The sequence below is a fragment of the Alosa pseudoharengus genome, unplaced genomic scaffold (assembly GCF_046254945.1).
Source record: "Alosa pseudoharengus isolate Yale_2024_CS ecotype anadromous, Long Island Sound unplaced genomic scaffold, YU_APseudo_1.1 YU_APseudo_1.1_scf_7, whole genome shotgun sequence".
Classification (NCBI taxonomy): domain Eukaryota; kingdom Metazoa; phylum Chordata; class Actinopteri; order Clupeiformes; family Clupeidae; genus Alosa; species Alosa pseudoharengus.
The window spans coordinates 6824075-6844830 of NW_027468859.1; the positions used below are offsets into that span (position 1 = coordinate 6824075).

Here is a 20756-nt window from a genome sequence, read left to right on the forward strand (position 1 = left end):
GCGTTTAGTAGCCTAATTGCAGTGATAGCCAAAACTAGGCCTACCTGTGTTAGCCAAATAAAGGACGGGACTGCACCCTTCACAAACCGTAAAATAAAGTTTATTAGTTTTACAGTTGACTACAGTTGACAGTTCACCATCAGTCCACACAAACAATTCTGGTTTCCTTGCACTAGCCATTTCGTCGTAGCCTATTCTGTCTGTTTGTAAAGCCTACAGCGTGAAAGTTTTGGTAAATTACTGTAAAGAAACAGTGCCACCTATAGGCCTGGGATATGAAATAACGTGTTGAGTCGTGTTGAAATGGATCCGTTTGGACGCAAATATTCTTGATACGGTTCCAGGGAAGACGGAGGAAAAAAAGATCGGTTTGGTACGTGTGGACTAGGCCTTAGTTTACCGTGGTGTATGACTTTAAACAGCGAGTGTGCTTGGTATGATGATCAGCTCCTCTAATGCAGGGTAGGACTACGTTTTGACAAGCATACAAATTCACCTTGTTCTTGCCCCATCTGAAATGACTTCTCTACTTTTGCTGCCTCCATCCTTTCTGTATTTGTTGTGTAAAAAAACGTTGTATATGATGGCACTGAAGTCTTAAGTTAGTGAATTGGCTAACAGTGTTAGTTGGTAAACAAATAGCCTAGGCCCTACACATTGCGCTACACGCTGCGTAGGCTACGTGCATTCTCTCTCCTGCTGATTTGCGTTCAGTAGCCAAGTGCGTAATATCGCAAAAGTTGAAAAAATAAATGTGTTTATTGTAGCCTACAGAAAATAAATAGCCTGTCATACTGTCAGTTAATTGCCTACAGTGGAGTGAAGAGTTTGGAGAGTAAAGTTATAGGGCAACTTGAAGTTTTATGAAAATAATTTACGAACCAGAACATAAAGACCATGAAGCTTCTATTTCTTGCAGCTGTTAAAACACCCGCTAGATAGTTTAAATACCCACCAACATTCGTTTTTGCAGTACAGATTATTTCTAAAAGTTATTTGTCTACTACTGGCTGATTTATCTAACGAGTGCTTTCTCGTTCGTCCTCCGCAAACTACAGGTGTTTCGGTAGAGAGCCATTGATTAAGCGATGCCAAGCAATTTCTGTAACACTTTTTGTGACATTCAGCAAATATCTCCTCATTTAATGTAAGTTCCTTCGGACAATAGGCCTACGTTCTACTCTACGTGCAGTCCTCCATCTCAGTTGCATCAGTTTTCTAATTTTGAAGGTTCTAAAACATTATGCTTCACTGAATCCTTCTCGATTTCTTTCATTTGTCCAGCTAACTTTTCCATTGAACCTAGCCATTTATGATGGATTACACACTCGACATTCTGAAATGTCGTGCACGATCAAGGCCAAATAAAGTTATCACGCAGCCACTGTGTCAGCAGCATCAGTGCTGACGGTGGAGGTGCGTTTCTGATGTCAGATTATTATGTAGGCTAGCCTACTAGACTGTTCTTAGTTGCAGCCAGGGCCTGAAGTTAACTTTTTTGGCCACCAGCCACTGTGGCAGGTGAATTTTAAAATCCACCTGCCACAGTGGTTTTTTACCAGCCAAAATTATTTTGTGCCCAAAATAAAGGTGAACGACTCAGAAAATGCATAAGAATGGTTCTTGAACTTGTACAGAATACACATTACAGTACTCAAGTAAAAGTAAAAAAGTACTTTGTTAATAAATTACTCAAGTAGGTCTAACAAGTTACTTTTTTGTAGGCCTACATTTTTATATTTTTGATGGACCTTTAAAGGGATACAAAAGTATCCTTTATGCCTATTTGCTTTTCTCCTCCTCTGTAGGCTAATCATATAGTCAAACATATTTTAAAAGCCCAATTCAAATACATTTTATTTAATATACTTTGTCATAGCCAGAATAAGCATTACGTGGCTATGGATTGAAAAGCAGTCTTCCAATACATTGCAGCTGATTCTTCTGCTTTGCATTGCTAGAAGTCTGGTTATAACTCCACCATACAGACAATGTAACCTAAAAACAATGGCTATATTATGGGTAGACCTATATTTAGGCTATAATAGCCTAGGCATATCCACTCGGGCAGAGCGACAGAGCAGGCTATCTGTTTTCTCAGCCGACCGGATCATGTCATGTCCTGCAACATAAATGAATGCTAGGCTTTTTCTAACTTGTATGCTCGATTTCCAGTGCATTTGATTTGCTTGTAAATTAAGTTGTAGGCCTACTTTCCTTGTCCAATGTGATTGTTAACGATGCTGGCCAGAAATTAATATACGTGAAAGTTTCCGTGTCATGTCATAGCCTACCTCTAGTCTCGTTGCTACTCTGGCAGCCTCGCCAGAAGATGCAGCAACTGTACGTCATTGTGTTAACTGAGCTGTTAGCTAGGCCAGGCATTACTTTTATAATCGTGGGCTAACGCATTCTGAAGCCCTGTTTCTTTTCTCCTGGGAGAGGTGCGCTTTTCCCTCTTCGAGATACTTTCTCCAATAATAAACTTGTACTCGTAATGTAAGGCAATTGAAATGTAGCGGAGTAAAAGAGTAGATTATTGGCTCAAAAATGTACTTGAGTAAGAGTAGAAGTAGGCTACCGTTTTAAAAAAGGAAAGATGTTTGCCGTTCCTCGAAAAAAAAATGTAACGCGTTAGGCTACTACCCACCCCTGCAAATGGGTTTGATCTCGCTTTCTCCGAGCCTACAAACGGCAATCTGGACAGTGCATCTCCTTGCTCAGTGTTGTGTTGTCTTATTGGCTACCCGCCAACGTGGCAGGTACATTGACAGTTTCACCCGCCAATCCCAAAAGTTACCCGCATTTGGCGTGTGGGCGGGTGCCAATTTCATGCCCTGGTTGCAGCGCTTTACTTATATGAAGTAGCATAACTGACTCACCATGGTTGTTAAAGATCCCATGGCACTTATCGCAAAGAGTAGGTGGTTCCCTGATTTGACACACACACATGCGCAGTTTTGCGCACACATAAAGACACACACACATGCGCACACACACACAAAAACACGCACACACACTACACATGCAAACACACATACATGCACACACACGACATGCACAAACACGCACACACACACAAACACACATACACACACACACACATGCACCCACACATACAAACACACCTACATACACTCAATTACAAACACACAAAAAAGGAACAAAGTAGGAAATTAACACAATTTGACAAGCGTGACTTATTTTTCTGGAAAAAATGTGCTGGACTGGGCGGCGGTCATATTTTGTACCGCTCTGAGGTACATCTAGTTAATATAACCTTTTCTTTTTACCTTTTCAAGAATGAATGCGGCTCTAATCACTTAAAGGAGAATTCCGGTGTGATTTTGACCTAAAGTGTTTTGAAAAAAAAATAATTCTGTGGAAATGCATGGATTACAGTTTCTTCCAGTAGCAGCAACTGGAATCCATGCATTTCCACGGAATTATTTTTGGAATCTGATCCCTTATCATACCTGTTCATTCTTACTCGTCGCTCGACTTATCGTGACTAAATTCAAGATGGCTGCAAACGCTAAACTTCGAGAAGATACTGTCTGTATATATCGTCTTGTAAGTAAACTACCAGTGCTTTTTCAAAGTTCTCAATGTCTCGTTTTAAATGTCAGGGCCCTTGGAAGTCTGCCAATGAAGTGTGGAGATACATTGAGCCTCGTAAATGGTGTAAAACAGTGATTTATTTGCATGGCTATGCCGATGCCGAGGCACAACCATTGACCGCCTTGTTGGTAGCATCGGCTAACTAGCGCCAGATTTCGGAGTGCAGGGGACAAGCCGAGATGGGCTATGAGACATACGTTCACACTCGGTATCATGTTTCAAAACACTTTAGGTCAAAATCACACCGGAATTCTCCTTTAACGTACAGACATGTTGAAATAACCGTTCTGAAGGTCTGGAGTGGGGCAAGAGAGTTGTTGTTTCTCATTTTTTAAAAAAGTTTATACTTTTTGAGAAATAGGGGATTCAAAATGTTAAAAAGCTCATTTTCCCCCCATAGACTTTGAATGGCTGTGATGTCATAATGGCCTAAAGCCAGCTGCACTCGTTAAGCTCCCAGAGTAGTTCCCGGGCTAATCAGAACACTGGCAAAGGTGTCACCTGTGAATCCAACTGTCTCAGCTTCTAATGCATACAATCCTAAAACTACACATCCTGTTTAAGTATTTCCCGTGTGTCACAATAAAAGTCACAGCCATATCTCATGCTTTGCACATTATATCTCCAGAACGGCTTGAGGCATATACTTCAAATTTGGTACAAGTGTTTGTATGGACTCAAAGATGAAGTGAGTTGATGTTGGAGGTCAAAGGTCAAGTCCATGAATACTCTGAGCGCGATATCTCAAGAATGCCTTGACATACATGCCTGAAATTTAGTATGAGTGTTTGTATGGACTCAAAGATGAAGTGAATTGATGTTGGAGGTCAAAGGTCAAATGTCAAGGTCAAAAACACCTTGAGTGTTATATCTCAAGAACGCCTTGACACAAGGTATTTTGGTACGAGGGTTTCAAAGATTAAGTGATTCAATGTTTTTTTTTCCAGGAATCTCCCCACCAACATTAAGCCAGCAGCTTTCCATCCACTATTGTAATTCCTCTGGCATTACATTTCTAGTTTCATTTTTGATTTGGCAGTATTTGTGAAGCTAGGGAAAAAATGTGACGGAACGATTGGTTGGCTGTGAATATAAACATAACCAGCGTACACTTTCAGTTTCATTTCGTCAATAACGCCGCGCCTCCGATAGCACAGCAAAATGTTTAGCAGCATTCGTTCATTCGTTCAAGACAGCGCAAATTCACTGTTCACACATCCAATGTCTAGAAAGGTAAGTTTAAAAAGATGAAAGGTCCTGTCTGTTGCTTAGCCTACGTAGTTGCTCTCCCGAACATGAATGGATGCAAAAAAATGCTGTTCCTCGACGACTGGCCTACACACTCAAGTTTCATTTTTTTGACAGGAAGCATGTACTCTGCGGGAACAAATAAAACAACTCTCAGGTGACGCAGCTCGTGTATTTGATGGTAGGTGCATCTTAACTAGCCAGTCTTGTTGCATATTCTCTTATCATGTCATGAACTAACCTTTTACACAAAAGTTAGGCTATCTGCTTCCGTTGTGTAGAGAGTTTGGAAACCAACCATATTCATTTAATTTGTCTTAGCTGCAGGCCTTGATGAATCAGGCATACTCACTTTGACAAGGCAAGACTTAAACGAACTACTCCCTGGGCCTCAGAACTTCCAGATTCGGCGAAATATTGCGGAGTTGATCAACTCAGCTACACAAGTGAGGGAAGGTGCAATCCATTTAATTTATAGCCTGTCTGGAATTACCAGTTCAAAAAGTAGGCTATATTAGGCTACTCCTATCACTCATCATTTCAGGGGGTCACCATGTCTCGCTCTACATATAGGCCCCTATTTTCTTTACAGACCAAACATAGGGGTGTGTGGTTATTTTAATTTCTGCCATTCAAATTATATATAAATTTAGCTTTTTTTTATATATATATATATATATATATATATATATATAATTTAGACAAATTATTGTTTAGGTGTGGATCTCATTTTATTTTTGTGCATAGGCTTGCTATTAATTATGTTATGTTTTTATGCATGAATATTAATAAAAAAATTTTGTGAATTGGTTTCAAGGAGTCACCTGTTTCTTCGAGCTCCTTAATTGAAAGACTGAAGGATGTGATTTCGAGAGAGGATGTTAAGCGTAAGTTTTTTATTCAAGTAAAGAAGGCCTTATGTACAAACTATCTATACTATAAATTAACATATTTGCAATGAAATAGATCAAATTTCATTTGCAACTTTCCCTTACTTCTCTTACATGTATTAATTTATCAGCTGCTTTTATATGAAGTGACTGGTGTACATTTCAACACTGCGTGAACACTGTTATTTGTGAATTATGATCACATGACCGTCACATAATCAGTGGAGTTGAACTGTAGGAACTTGTCATGGTCTTATATTCACATGATACCTAACTACCACATATACTGATAAAATGTTCTGTACGTACTTTCTAGATTTGCTCGTCTCTGGCGGACTCTTGGAGGACTACCTTCACGTTCTGCGCGATGCTGAGACGCGGTTGGCGTGCTCCCTGGACTGTCTGCGGCAGCATGTGAAACTGCTAGAAAGCCTGCGAACTCTATCGCTGGAGGAGCCCAGCAGCGATGTGGCAGCTGCAAAATGCCCACCACAATCTCACAGTAAAGATCAAGCGCAGCCTCGTCTGAACAACTCAACCACTCCAGGTAAATAAAGAACTGTGCCATTATCACAGTGCATTTGTATTCAGACATATCAACATATAGGAACCTCAATGTAAGGGTAGAAGATATAAATGGTATATGGTACAAATTATACAAATTTTACTATACCAGCAACATACCTGCAAATGCTAGATAGCAGGGTATCACTGTGGCCATGTAAAACATGCACACTGAGATGATACAAGAAGTTATTTTGGAATGCAGAAGCAATTATGCCAATACACTGTATTGCCATTGGTTGATGACAGTGTATGGGTGTGGGTATTTAAGATCTGTGTGCAATATATACTGCTCAAAAACTTACAATACAAGAAGGGGCGGGATATGTGTAGACAACTGCCATATTGGTGTTACGAACTAACCCCTTATACATTTCTTTGGAGGATTCTTTGAGTGCGGTCTCCTCATTTTAAAGTCTCTGATATACCGACCAGCCCGACCTCAATTTATTTCCATTTTATCGCAGGACTTCACTCGGTCAACTCAAATCTGCTTATACAGCACTTTACATGCTGCATGTTCTGTGACAGTGCACTTTATGTTCTGTGGCAGTTGTTTCAATTTAACGTTTTGTTTGTGCCTTCGTCTAGTGAAAATCCACTCACTGATGTGTGGAAAGACCCTGGGTTTCCACAAGGACATGCTCCAGCGTCTAGGTGTGCCCACACTGGAGGTCAGCTTAGAGGAATGCCAAGTGGTCCTTGTGTTTTGCCCAGTGTCATCACGAGCTGGGACAAACATTGCTGCAGCAATGAAAGATGTTCCTGGTAAGAGGTTATCTCTGTCTCACTCCCTCTCTCTCTCTCTCTCTCTCTACACACACACACACCAGTGTTGCGCGGGTTTGGTCACAAGCGGCCCGCAGTCGCCCGATATTTTAATCAACCCGACCGCAACTCGGACCGCGAATATTAATTAGGACAAAATTATACCCGACCCGCGATCCGACCCGCTTATTTACAAAATGTGTGCTTTTGGTTATAGGCTGCATGCAGTGTGACAGTAGGCCATTTCTGTAAAAACAAACAAATTTATTTACGAAACTTGATGCAGTAGAACTACACGCAGTAAGCATGCAGGACATAATGTTTGCGCAGGAGAAAGAATAAGAATAAGAGCGCAAGCACGCACGCAACGCACAAAGGATAAGAACACTAGGATAAGATTTGAAGGCCATGGACATACATCTTTCTTTCGAAAACAGAAATGGTGAGGCGAGGTAGGCAAGAGAGATACATTGCTGGTCAAAACGTTAGCGTAAGAACTGGTTTATAATGCTGAATGAAACACAAAGCTTTACTAAAGCACATCCACTGTTTAAAGTCACAAACACAACGAACTAAGGTAACTTTTATGCATGCGCGAACCTATACATACCGGTAGATATGGCTGTGTAGTCTGTGCCATAACATTTATTCCTGCAGGCTGCCCGTTTTGGCTGTCATACTTTTAAATGGCTTCGCAAGAAGTAGGCCTAGACCATAACCATAGCCTATATCGCTTTTCCTGAAGGGGTGTCTTTATTATTTTAACTCGCGTCTTGCTTCTTTACTGTTGACTTTACTGTATTGATGCTTTACTGTATTGATGCTAGCTTTCTCGTGATATTTTAAGTAGGCCTATTTGTAGAAAATATATATTTAATTAATTTTAACTGACCCGCCCGCAAATGACCCGAATATCATTAAAATATTTTGTTTATGACTCATAACCGCGGGTGACCGCGGTCATCCGCGGGCGACCGCTTAATTTCGGGCAGACCGCGCAACACTGACACACACACACACAATATATATATATATATATATATATATATCCAAAATGTGTTAAGGCCTCTATTATGTTTAGGGTGACTTGGGCCTTGTTAAGATTTGTATCTCCCTCAATTATAGAAACTAAAATGGTTATGCTTCCTTCCTGTGCTGGTTCATTTGTTTTGTTTGTAAAAGCATCATAAAATGTCATGTGTATTTCTTTTCTCTGATGTTTCCCAACAGGAAACAAAGATGCCATCCTGTTGGTAATGCATTATACTAGTAGCCCCAAGCAAAGTGTGACTGGAATAAGACCAAGTCTCCCAGAGAACGTCAGAGAGGTTGTACACATATTTTTCCATGATTCAATGGGAGGGATTCTGAACTGTGAACCTAATAAGCACGCAGTTGCAGTCATTGAGTCTGCTTTGAAACATTACACAAATACAATTGAAAACATACATATCATTGAATAACAAATCTTACTCAGTTTCTTCTGAGTTTCACCGATGTACAAACATTCTAGAACTACCTAATACTGATTAAACTGGCTAAACCAGTTATGACAGACTGGTATGACTTTTCCCCTAAATTGTTTGTTAGTATTATCCAAATAATGAACACAATAAAAATAAAACAGTCTTTCAATGCAAAGGTTTAATATCATTCCTCTCAATGCTTTGTAAGAATGACATTGACGCTGTATGAAAATTAAAAACCATTCTTGCCCACAATTTTCTTTTGTGTATTTAAGTCATTATGACCAATACTTGATTTTCTAGGGAGAAATGTCCTAGAACTGCTGTAGGCACATTCGCTTTTTTTTTTTTTTTTTTTTTTTTAAATCTCACCTTAAAAATAAGAGAGGAAAATTCAACAACCAGTTTCGTTTTACCCTTTGTTGTTACATTTCATGACTACTAACAAAGAAGTTACTCATTGGTTACATAAATCAAACACACAAAACCAGCACATTGGTTGCTGATGCTTGGTACAGTAGTGTTTCTCATCACATAACAATTTCATAAAACAAACAAACAAAAAACCTGAAGGAGGTCTATCGTACTCTGGTGAACATGAGGGTATCTTTCACCGGTTGGAGACACAATTGACAACCACGGAATACACATATCTTTGCATATCCGTGCTAAAATATGCAATTAACATCATCAATGAGGGTTGTTTAAAAAAGGAAGTCAGGCCTTGGAAGAAAAGATACCCTGACTCCCTCCTGCACCATCTTTTACCCTTCCCTTTCCAATACTTAGAGAGAAAGCGCAGTAGAGTCCTTTCAGCGCAGAAAAAGAGGTTGCATTCACTAAAGCTTAAAAGCGATTGTGCGCATTTCATGCGGAACTGTGCCGTTGTCTCTCTCCTCCTCTTCCTCCATGGAGAACTTGGCCATTACCCCTACAAACACTTTCTTGTGTGCAGATTTCAGTAAATACGGAAAAAAATGGAAAATACTGCCCTTCCCATGAGAATACGAGTCAAACAAGCTGCTTTTGCTGTCCTCACAAGATGGGGTTGCCAAACTATGGCAAAAAAAGAAAAAGCTGCAAGAAAAAACAGCTCGAGGTCCATTATGATATGTATGGAGATTCAAACTACTCAAAAGTGTTAAAATATTCCCACACTGCAATTAATCAACTTGGTTACTCTACGTGGACCTTTTCTGTGTAGGCACGTGGACTCCAATTGCAATTTGCAAAACGCTTTCGTTACAGCACCTTGTCCAATCCCATTGACAAGGTGTGAAAATGTTGTACTTGTACCACAGAGGATAATACGCTGCTCCCAAACAACGCGCAAAATGCACACAAACACACACACACACACACACACAAAAGATAAAACAAAAAAAGATAATGCTTTAGGGAGCATGGGAAAGGAAAGGAAAAGAACAAAAGAAAAACTAAACAAATTAAACAAAACAAACAGAAAAAGAAACAAGAAAGTGCTATCTCTATACATTCAATTCACAACCAACCCTCTTTACGTGGGTCTAACTTCCCGCTTCCCAGAACGAGTTCCCGAACCAGCCTTCCCTCCTGGGGTGCGATGCGCTCACGCGTCATGGCGATCGCTTGGCTCCATGGCAACCTTCTCTGTTTCCGCCAGCGGTCACTGGCTTGGTCCCTGCGGGCGCTGGGCCCAGTAGTCGCTGTAGGCCTTGTCGAACATATTCTTGCAGCTCAGCTTGGCGTTGAGGCGCGAGCAGATGAGGAAGGAGCCGCCCATCTTGCGGTGCAGCGAGTAGGTCTCCTCGGGCGGCGGGGTTAGCCGCTGCTTCAGCATGACCGGGATCAAGTTGTGGATGCGCTCGGTGGTGCTCTGCGAGCCGAAGTTGAACGGCTCGTCCGCAGCGAACGCCTCGCCCAGGATCATCACCGCGTCAACATGGGCGTTCTCCATGGACTGAGGGAGAGGGGAGAACACCTCAGATGAGTGGGGGTCTATATGCAACATTGGGTACATACAACACCATTTACTAATTTGGGCTCACTTACAAACTTCTTTGTTTTGATGAAAGCAAAGTTGGAGTCAGTGGCACACAATAATTATTTCAATCAGGGTTCCCACTCTAAGTCAAATGTAAAATTCCATGACTTTTCCTGACAAAAAAAAAGAATTTCCATGACCTACTATATAATGAATGGTACAATATACCAACCAAAGATTTCAGAGCAGCCGCAGAGTGTTCAAGAATCTTTTACTTTCTTTTAGAGTGGGAGATGAATTAATGCATAGGCATTGAATAAACAAAGTTTGACTAACTACAACTACTCAAACAAGCAGTAAAGCTAATAACCAGATATACACCAATTCGGCAGGGAAATATCTGTATTAATGTCTTTTGTCAAATCAATTTTAAACTGCTACAACAAAATTCCCTGAAATTCCATGACTTTGCCCAAGAATGATTAAATTCCCTGACTTTCCATGTCTGGAATAGACTTTCTAAAATACTACTACTACTACTACTACTCTTGGTTAACATATATTTGCATACTGTGTGTTTGTTCATTTGAAGTGTGTTACATTTTTTTGGAGATGATAGGCTCTGTGTGTTGCATCTGTGTGGACATTCCTGTACATAGGAAGTTCCTGACAGAGACATTGGGAGTGTGTGTGTACTGTATGTGTATTTGTGTGTGTGTGTGTGTGTGTGTGTGTGTGTGTGTGTGTGTGTGTATGTGTATGTGTGTTTCTGTGTGTGAGTGGGGACTCGTATGTGGGCTCTCACCTTAGACTCGTAACCTGTCAGGAACTTCATAGCTATGGACTTCTTCAACACGCCCTCTCTGTTCCCGTCAGCTGCTGCCTTGATGATCTAAGGCAACAAAACAGCACCATCATGTGAGTGAAAATGGCATCCACTCATTACGCTCACAAAACAACACCAGGCAGACTAGCCTTAAAAGCTTTTTTCAGAGGCCAGACACGATGGATGACAGTGAATCGGTAACGCCTGAAGCATCAGGTGTCCGGTCAGCTCCACTACCACCAGAGAAAAAGCCGAAGTGTCGGGCGTATCGGTCGGAATCAGTGAAGTTGGAAGTGGAGGTGCCGGGGGTGCGGCCGAACCCCACCAAGACACTTGCAGGGGTGATAGTAGAAAAAAATCCTGAGCCTGAACTTTTTTACCTGGGAGGCCAAGCCAAGATATATGCCGTGATCAACATAATTGTCAAGCGGGATCCAGGGGTGTGCTCCCCTGGGAGAAGATTTTGATAAATAGTCCCTTAAGTGATAGATTCTGGTGACTTTTGTGGATATAAATGGACATCATTCAGACATGAGATGAACAAACCCAATACAAGTCTATATTACAGTAGCATCTTTGTGTAGAGCACTAGAGCTCCTGGGACCCTGGGCCTGGTAGGCCTTTTCATTAAGTAGTCACTTACCTGCATACTTATTGCTTGTATACCATATTGAGACCACACATACAGTACTATAGCCAAACCAAGAAAGGTCAGTGGGTGGCAATTATAATACTCCAAAGTAAACTAGGAATTGATTAGTAGCCTAACCATTGACTAAAGGGCATGAACAAGGAGACATTATTTTTTCTGCAAAATATGCATAATTTATTTTAAATATTTTTTGAAACAGTGCTGAGGCATTTGCAACATTAACCTTTTTGCTGGCAAGGTGCTGTTCTCACACTGACTGCCTGCATCCTCGTCATAAAATCGGACCAGTACATTTAGAATCTTATCCACGGTTTTGTCCGTGGCCTCATCAATGTTAAGTGAAAACATGTTATTTTTAAGCTTGTCGGACAGATTTCCTTTAAATTCTGGCGAGATGCCGTGTATAATAAGATAGCCTGCATGTTGCCTCGAGACAGACAGATGCATTAGGGCGAGTTTATCCACGCTAATTTCTGACACAAAGTGACGAATGGATGAGCAATTGTAAATGACAGATCAAACTCGGCAATGAAGGAGCACAATCGAATGTTTAAATCAGCCACGCGATTTAAACATTCCCACGCAGTGTGGGAAACACATTCGTAGGGTATGGGAAACACAAAACAAATTTGCACGTGGAGTGACTGCTGAATCAATCTGATTGGCCAAAACCCCAAGACCAGCTATGGCCTATTACCGATTGGCTTAAGTAGGCCTCTCAGATCACGCGAACGCAAAACTGATTTTTTTTCCCGCAGACATGTCGGTAGGCTACGCCCGAAATCCGGCGTGGCGCCGGAGTGCTATCAGGCTTGCACTTGTCATTTTCCGTGTATACAGACCCATCACTACACTGGACATGCAACTGTGTTCTGTTCCTAGAGCATGCATTCCTCTGTCTATGATCTGCAGGTTTAGGCCCTCCTAATAATTGTTGTATGTTAAGCTACATAGCCTGCCTCCAGTTTTCCTCAACTTGACTAATTAAGAAGTGACAATAGGACATCAAAATGTCCGGAAAACGAATCATTTTTGTTAAGAGGAAACGCTGCTATATATTCAATTCAATTGAATTTTATTTGTAAGGGACAGTGTGCTATTAAAACATAAATGTAACCATTTGATGCATTGCACCAGAGTTAGCCTTGGGCTAATTTACATCTGCAGTCCCACAGTACAGTACATCTCCATCATGTGTATCTATCTACCCCCTACATACATTATTGATATACAGGTACTGTTAAGAAACTTTGAGGTAACCCATCAAAACAAACTCCATACATGACCTCAAATATGCATATTCTTCTACATATTAGTTTTTGGGAGAAATATGGAAATAACTTTACCTCAATATATGTGTCAGTGAAACTCTTATCAAAGCCTCTCGTTGCACCAAAGTCCAATAACGCAACCTGGGGATAAAAATATTGGTGTCTAGTTATACTATTTACTATCTAGTTATATACTAGTTATACTATTAAACTCATCCACATCCAGTAAGTAAATCATTGGTACAGTAAGAGGACACATTTCATTTAAAACTATGTTTACTAAATAAGGTTAGCTAAAATAATCATAACCTGCGTGAACACATCCTTACCCTGTGTGTCTGTGGATCATAGAAGAAGTTCGACCAGTTAGGATCCGTCTGCATATACCTCCACTCAAACAGCTCACGTAGACAGAGGTTCAAGATGTTTTCACAAATCTGCAAGGCAAAGAAAGAAACCGAATAAGAGAAAGAAGACTACAATACTAATGGAATCAATACCCAACTCGACATCAAATCACCACCTCTTTGTGCTCCTTGTAGATCAATACCTTTATTTCACCACTAGATGGCGGACACTACCTCAAAAATGCATTGCCTGCAACTCATGTGCTGAACACTGGCATCACAATCAACCTCTTCACATGATATGTAAGTATGCACAGATATTTCAGACATACAACATACAGACATATCAAAATCTCCCTGGCCCTGTTCAGCTGTGTTAAAGTCTGTAGAAGTTCCCAGATCTGGCTCCAGCTGTCAGGGGCATAGGGTGTGTGTGTATGTGTGTAAATGAATATGAGTGTGTGTTTGGGTGGTGGACACAACAGGGGAATGGGGTGAGTGAGTGTGTGTGTGTTTGGGGGCGTGGCGGTGACAGGGGCATGAGGAGTGTGCTTGTGTGTGTGTGTGTGTGTGTGTGTGCCGAGGGCATGAGGAGTGTATGGAGCTGCTTGGTGTTGACTTTGAGGTCCACCAGTGGGAGCTAGAAGAGCCAGGAACATTCTGAGAGCATGCAGAATGAGGAAATACTGTGTGTACGTGTGTGTGTGTTTGGGGCAGGCATTGTGTGTGTATATGTGTCTCTGCATGTTCCTGTGTCTGTAGGGCGGGGGAGGTAGGGAGGTTAGGCTTTGGTCGTATTGCACCTCATGGTGCTGTGTGTGTGTGTGTGTGTGTGTGTGTGTATATATGTGTATATATATATCTATGTGTGTGTGTGTGTGTGTGTGTGTGTGTGTGTGTTTGTGTGCATGCATGTGTGTGTACTTGTGTGCATGAGTGTGTGTGTCTGTTTTTGTGTGCATGAATGTGTGTGTGTGTGTGTGTGTACCTCGTCCTTGAGGTCCTGATGGAGGTCCTCAGCCTTGTCAAGAGGGAAGCCGGGGACCAGCTCTGTGGTGAGCACAAGTCGACCGCTTAGCTCGTCCACCACGTCAGGCACGTAGAAGAAGGGGTGATCCTTCAGCAGCTCCCTGCAAACCAAACACACATCACACATACACGGGCGCACACACACAGGCACAAATACATGTGCACACACACACACACACACACACACGCACGTACACACACACACCACACTCTGAGTCAGAAAACCACAGGAAAATTGGCAGCCCAACCACATTTTTTTTCTTTTAAAAGAGGGAACTGACAAAGTTAGTCGTGTCTTTCCAGACATTTTTTTTTTACGCTAGTTTTAAAAATGTGCTGTATTTAATCAAGGTCGTGCTCCTTTCCCGCATGTGTGATATCTACACAAACACAGACAGCCACACAAGCTCCTGCTCTTGCTTAGTTGGGTGAAATATGTGATTGTACACTATCATTTCAAAGACTTGCGGAAAACTGAGTTGAAACCCATTAACCTTATACCGCCCTCCTAAACTATGGGCTGGCTTTCTCGAACAGTTTTCTGAACTTATGTCGCTCATCATCACTAGCTATGATCGGATAATTGTAAATGGCGACTTTAATATTCATGTCAATAAGACAACTGATGCTAAAGCCAGTAAGTTCCTTAATGTGTTGGACAGTTTAGAGCTAAAGCAGCATGTTACAGGACCCACCCACAACCTTGGCAACACCCTCGATCTAGTCATTTCTAGAGGGATAGAAGTCACAGACTTATCAGTAAATGATATAAATATGTCTGATCATTATTGTGTATCTTTTAATATAGTACTACATACTCCAAAAATTCATCCCGAAATTGCAATCAAATCGCGACTCTTGGACATTAGAGCAGAACAGCAGTTCATAGCTCTTATAGACTCCATAAATTTAGATATTTTACATCATCCCATTGATCAAATGGTAGAGGCTCTCAATCATGAATTAGGCGCTATGCTTGATAGAGTGGCACCCTTAAAGACTAAAAAAAGGCCCTGTAGCAAACTGACACCTTGGATGAACGAAAATATCCATGATCTAAAAAGATCATGTAGAAAAGCTGAGAGAACATGGAGAAAAACTAAGTTACAGGTTCACCGTGCCATTCTAAAAGAAAAAATAGCAAATTATAATAGAGCTATTCGGAATGAGAGAAGGAACCACTTCTCTAAGGTAATTGCTGAAAACAGTGGAAACTCTAGGGTGTTGTTCTCTACCATTGATAGGCTATTGCATCAAACACCTTTTGATACACTCAGTCAGGCATCCTCTCTAAGATGCGAAGAATTTGCAGACTTCTTCGAAAACAGCCCCCCAAAATTAAGGTCCTTTAGCACTATTACTCAATCTGAGCTTGGTAAAATTATAACTCAAACCGGCTCCTCAACATGTGTTTTAGATCCAATCCCTACTAGATTCCTCAAAAAACTATATGATAGCTTAGCTCCCTTTATTCTCAAGGTAATAAATACCTCATTAGAAACAGGTATATTTCCAACTGCTTTTAAAACCGCTGTTGTGAAACCTTTACTTAAAAAGTCAAATCTTGACCATACCAATCTGAGCAACTACAGGCCTATATCAAATCTACCGTTCCTGAGCAAAGTACTTGAAAAAGTTGTTTGTAATCAGTTAAATACCTTCCTCAACGAAAACAGTATCCTTGAAAAATTCCAATCAGGTTTTAGATCAAATCACAGCACAGAAACGGCTCTAGTAAAAATAGTCAATGATCTCAGACTGGCTACTGACTCAAACAAAGTCTCAATCCTTATTCTTCTGGATTTGAGTGCGGCATTTGACACCATTGATCATAGCATCCTAATTCACCGCCTTGCGAAGTGGGTGGGTCTCTCTGATAATGCTCTAAACTGGTTTCAAACCTACATTACTGGCAGAGATTTTTATATCAGTCTAGGAGATCATGTATCTGAAAAACATGACTTGCCTTTTGGTGTGGCCCAGGGGAGCTGCCTTGGTCCCCTGCTATTTTCCCTATATATGCTTCCATTGGGAAATGTCATAAGTCAGCATAATGTAAACTTCCATAGCTACGCAGATGATACCCAATTGTATATTTCTGTGGAGCCAACTAACCCAGATGGCCTTTGCTCCCTCACTGCATGCCTAACCTCCATTAATCAGTGGATGAGCAAAAATTTTCTGAAACTAAATGATGACAAAACAGAGGTACTTTTGGTGGGACCAAAACTAAAGCGAGATATTGTTCTTAGTAATCTGGGGAACTTGGCACACCAGGTCAAACCAAAAGTAACAAGCCTCGGTGTCATCTTAGATGCAGAGTTAAGTTTTAAGCCCCATATCAGTAAAGTTACTCAAACAGCCTATTTCCACTTGAGAAACATTGCCAAAGTGCGGCCCTTTTTAACTCAACAAGATGCAGAAAAACTAATTCACGCCTTTATCACTAGCAGGTTAGACTACTGCAATGCACTTTTCACTGGTCTTCCCAAAAAACATCTAAAGAAATTGGCACTCATACAGAACTCTGCGGCTAGACTTTTAACTAAGACTAAGAAGAGAGAACACATCACCCCTGTGTTGGCTGAACTGCACTGGCTCCCTATTTCCTATAGAATTGATTTTAAGGTTATGTTAATTACTTACAAAGCTCTGAATGGCACAGCACCTTCATATATCTCTGAGCTTTTAATATCTTATCAACCACAAAGGAAACTTAGATCATCCAATTCTAATCTTTTAATCGTACCCAAAGTGCTCCACAAACAAAGTGGAGAAGCTGCTTTTATCCATTATGCCCCCAAACTATGGAACACCCTGCCTCTGTACATCAAGCAGGCGAGTTCAGTAAATATTTTTTAAAAAGATCTGAAAACATACCTGTACAGGAAAGCTTTTAGTTAACTCGTCTTATCCTGTAGACTACTTTTTCAGATTATTCTACATCTGCTGCTATTGGAGGGCGCAGCCAGCCAGAAGCAGATGGGCTCCCCCTATTAAGTCAGGTTCTGCTCAAGGTTTCTTCCTGGAATATGGGAGTTTTTCCTTGCCACAGTTGCCATATGGCGTGCTTGTGGGGGGTAAGAGGGTTAAGGCTGCCAGTCTTATGACATGTCATTTTCTATATTTTTGATATGTTGCTGAGTGGATCATAAACGGCCCCAGCAATGAAGAAATGTGATTGATAATGACTGACTGACTATTATTTTGTTACATGCTTCAAATGTAAAGCACTTTGAGCTGCATTCTGTGTATGAAAGGTGCTATACAAATAAAGCTTATTATTATTATAAGAATCCTATGCTGATCTGTATAACATGTACTACAGACAAGCTCCATTAGCTTTGGGTCTCAAAGACGACATGTTGAGTGACATCCATGCTAGCCTGCTGCATGTAACTGAAGCACCATGCTCTGAACCCAGAATCCCTCAGTCCTCCTGTCATTACAGGCTACGGAGCCGTGGCACTGCCACCCTAAACGTGAGTGTGTGTGTGTGTGTGTGTGTGGTGGGGGATTTTATTTGGGCGCTCAACACTGTCTGAGCCAGACAACTTTCACCCTAAAGGTGTACGTGTGTGTATGTGTGTGTTTGTGTGTGTGTTGTAGACTTGGGCAAGGGACTTGGGCAGGTGGGTAAGGAAGGGCACACCGACCTCTATCCACACACGTGTGTGTGTGTGTATGTGTGTGTGTGTTTTCAGATGGGCTATATTAAAGGAGTTGGCGCGGTACAAATGGTTTGTGCCTTCATATCTACTGGGCGAAACTCAACACCAGCACTGGGGCTATTCTTGGTCCTCAGTAGCAGGCTCTCCAAGCAGTTGTTGGGAGAGGGATCTGTGATTCCATAATTGCTAGATCATAGTTCTTGTTGTTGAGTTTATTTTTAACTTTCAATGATAGGCTATTTTAAAGCTTAAAAACAGTATTTGGAAGGGACCTACAGCCAGACCACATCAACATCCTGAACCAGTGTGTGTCAATTGCATCAAACAGATAAAATATGGGAAAAGCTCGTTTTGAGTATGTGTTTGAGCAGACATCATCTTATACAGTATGAGAGAGAGAGAGAGAGATGATGAGAGAGAGAGAGAGAGATGATGAGAGAAAGTTTCATCGTCTCGTTCGTGACTCACTTGAATTTTTTGGCACATTTGGCCTCCCTTATGTAATCGCACTCCAGGGCCAGCTCACGTCTCATAACATCGATCAAGTGCTCCGGGAACAAACCTACTCCAACCACACACACAAAGTGTTAAAAAAGAAATAAGTAACAACATAGAGAAAAAGAACATAAGCCACAAGTGATGATTAACAGGGTCCAAATAGTATTGCAGTTGTTGCAACCACACAGGAGCAGTCTAGCCTGACAGTCATACTCAATTCTAGTCAGAATTTGAACTGCTCCATTTGGACGTGATTATGGGGTGTGTTTCAACCGACATAGGGAAAAATGCCTCTGCACTCAATTAGATGCACCTAACCAATCAGAGCAACAAAATAATCTATCGTGAATCCTGAACCAAAACATCCTTCTTCTCGCTGTTCTGGCATGGTTTTATTTCAGTTAGCCTAAAAGCTGGTTTAATTTGCATTGAGAGATGATCTTATGGAAAGTACCCCATGCCAATCTCTAGGTATGGTGAAGGGTGTGATGATGTGGGGCTATTTTAATTCCAAAGGCCAAGGGAACTTTATCAGGATGCATAGTATCCTGGATCCATGAAATAACTGGCCTTTAAAAAAAAATAAAAAATCTGCCTGCCTCTATGGGAATTTAACACGTACGCCCCCTCCCCTGTATTTTAAGGAAGAACATTTATTTATTTACGATACATTGTTAATTCACAAAGAAAATTGGTGTCCTTAAAGGTTGGATTTTTCCTCATTTTTTAAATTAAGGCATTTAGATACATTTCCAAAAGATCATTTTGTATTCCTCTTTTTTAGTCACCTTTAGCATGGGGGTGTAAACTTATGCAGAACTACTGTAGCTAGAACACGTGTCGTGTGTAATTATCAGAGACAATCACCTTCAGGTAGAGCGTTGCTCATACTCAGAACAGTCATCAGGTTATTCACATCACTGTTGATGCTCTGTGCCACCCCGGGGTACTAACAAAACAACAGAGGAGAACGGAACAGAACATTCTGAGAACCGAAGACATAAAAGCAAACTAGAACATAACATTTATTTACTTTAACGAGTACAAACTAGAACATAAAATGTATTTACTTTAAAGAGTACAAGCTAGAACATAACATTTATTTACCTCAAAGAGTACAAGCTAGAACATAACATTTATTTACTTTAAAGACTAGTATGTCTCAGCACGTCACCACCATATGATACCTCTCTGTAGTATATACTACTCCGTTCTATTGTTCTATAGGATACTCACAGAAGCAACTGTGGAGCAGATAAGGGTGTTACACACCCAGAAACATGCTGAGACTTGACTATAAGGAAGTCTGTTTATTGGTGTGATGGAAGCTAAGCACAAATCAGTGCAACACTTGGAGCCGATACGGAGTTAAAAGAACGTGAGGACGACAGACCATGGAGAACGCCGCCCCAAGTTTAAATGTTAGCAGTATAACCTACAGCTGTGGTATGCCAGCAAGAAATATAAGAGATATATAAGAAATATTACATTTTCAACCACTTACATTGACGTTTTAACTCTGGTTACACAGTACACAGTTAAGCATTCGTAGAGCCAGTTCTACCATGAGTGTACTTGGCAACAGTCCATTCAGTTAACATATCTGTTTGGCACAGTCAGATCAGATACTGAGCAACTGCAGCCTTCGAGTCTTTATACTTAAAGAGATTCAAGATTACTTCATTACATCTCATGTAAACATTTTGAGTTACAAGATTGGCAAGAGATAAAGGTGCTATGAGCTAAGTTTAAAACATTCAAGAATGACCTAGAAATAGCACCAGAACGTCTGGCAGCCTCTCTTGTAATAGCACTTTGTTCCTGTGTGGCGCTGCATTAAATACTTGTGTTGTGGAGAACGTGATGATGTGTTCAAGACACCTTGAGTACTACACATCGGCCCTTTAATTGTGAGCTCAGGAGACACACGCGCTCGCCTCAC

The 20756-nt window shown here is 41.0% G+C and overlaps 2 protein-coding genes across 4 annotated transcripts in view; one reads left to right on the forward strand and one right to left on the reverse strand.

Annotated features, from left to right (window-relative positions):
• Nucleotides 1–4734: 4734 nt before the first annotated feature.
• LOC143110414 (uncharacterized) lies at nt 4735–8732 on the forward strand. Of its 2 annotated transcripts, XM_076273306.1 has the most exons (7): nt 4735–4854; nt 4987–5050; nt 5191–5315; nt 5687–5756; nt 6076–6306; nt 6915–7091; nt 8322–8732. In XM_076273306.1, exons 1-7 carry the CDS (start codon nt 4783–4785, stop codon nt 8552–8554), a joined length of 972 nt encoding a protein of 323 aa, XP_076129421.1. In that variant the 5' UTR covers nt 4735–4782; the 3' UTR covers nt 8555–8732. The 2 variants fall into 2 exon arrangements, with proteins under 2 accessions (XP_076129421.1, XP_076129422.1); XM_076273307.1 differs by lacking the exon at nt 5191–5315.
• Nucleotides 8721–20756, reverse strand: part of coq8aa (coenzyme Q8A, genome duplicate a) — a 39964-nt gene continuing 27928 nt past the window's right edge. For both annotated transcript variants that reach the window (XM_076273305.1, XM_076273304.1), the window contains exons 9-15: nt 19682–19763; nt 18785–18878; nt 14605–14746; nt 13599–13706; nt 13345–13410; nt 11326–11412; nt 8721–10496 (exon numbers count right to left, since the gene is read on the reverse strand). In XM_076273305.1, coding sequence (XP_076129420.1) covers nt 10203–10496; nt 11326–11412; nt 13345–13410; nt 13599–13706; nt 14605–14746; nt 18785–18878; nt 19682–19763 — 873 coding nt within the window. In that variant the 3' untranslated portion in view covers nt 8721–10202. The remainder of the gene's footprint in view (nt 10497–11325; nt 11413–13344; nt 13411–13598; nt 13707–14604; nt 14747–18784; nt 18879–19681; nt 19764–20756) is intronic.

Coding starts and splice junctions, on each gene's coding strand:
- LOC143110414 (XM_076273306.1), top strand. CDS start 4,783: ATGTTTAGCAGCATTCGTTCATTCGTTCAAGACAGCGCAAATTCACTG. Junction 5,051..5,190: donor CGCAGCTCGTGTATTTGATG/GTAGGTGCATCT, acceptor AATTTGTCTTAG/CTGCAGGCCTTGATGAATCA. Junction 5,757..6,075: donor TTCGAGAGAGGATGTTAAGC/GTAAGTTTTTTA, acceptor CGTACTTTCTAG/ATTTGCTCGTCTCTGGCGGA.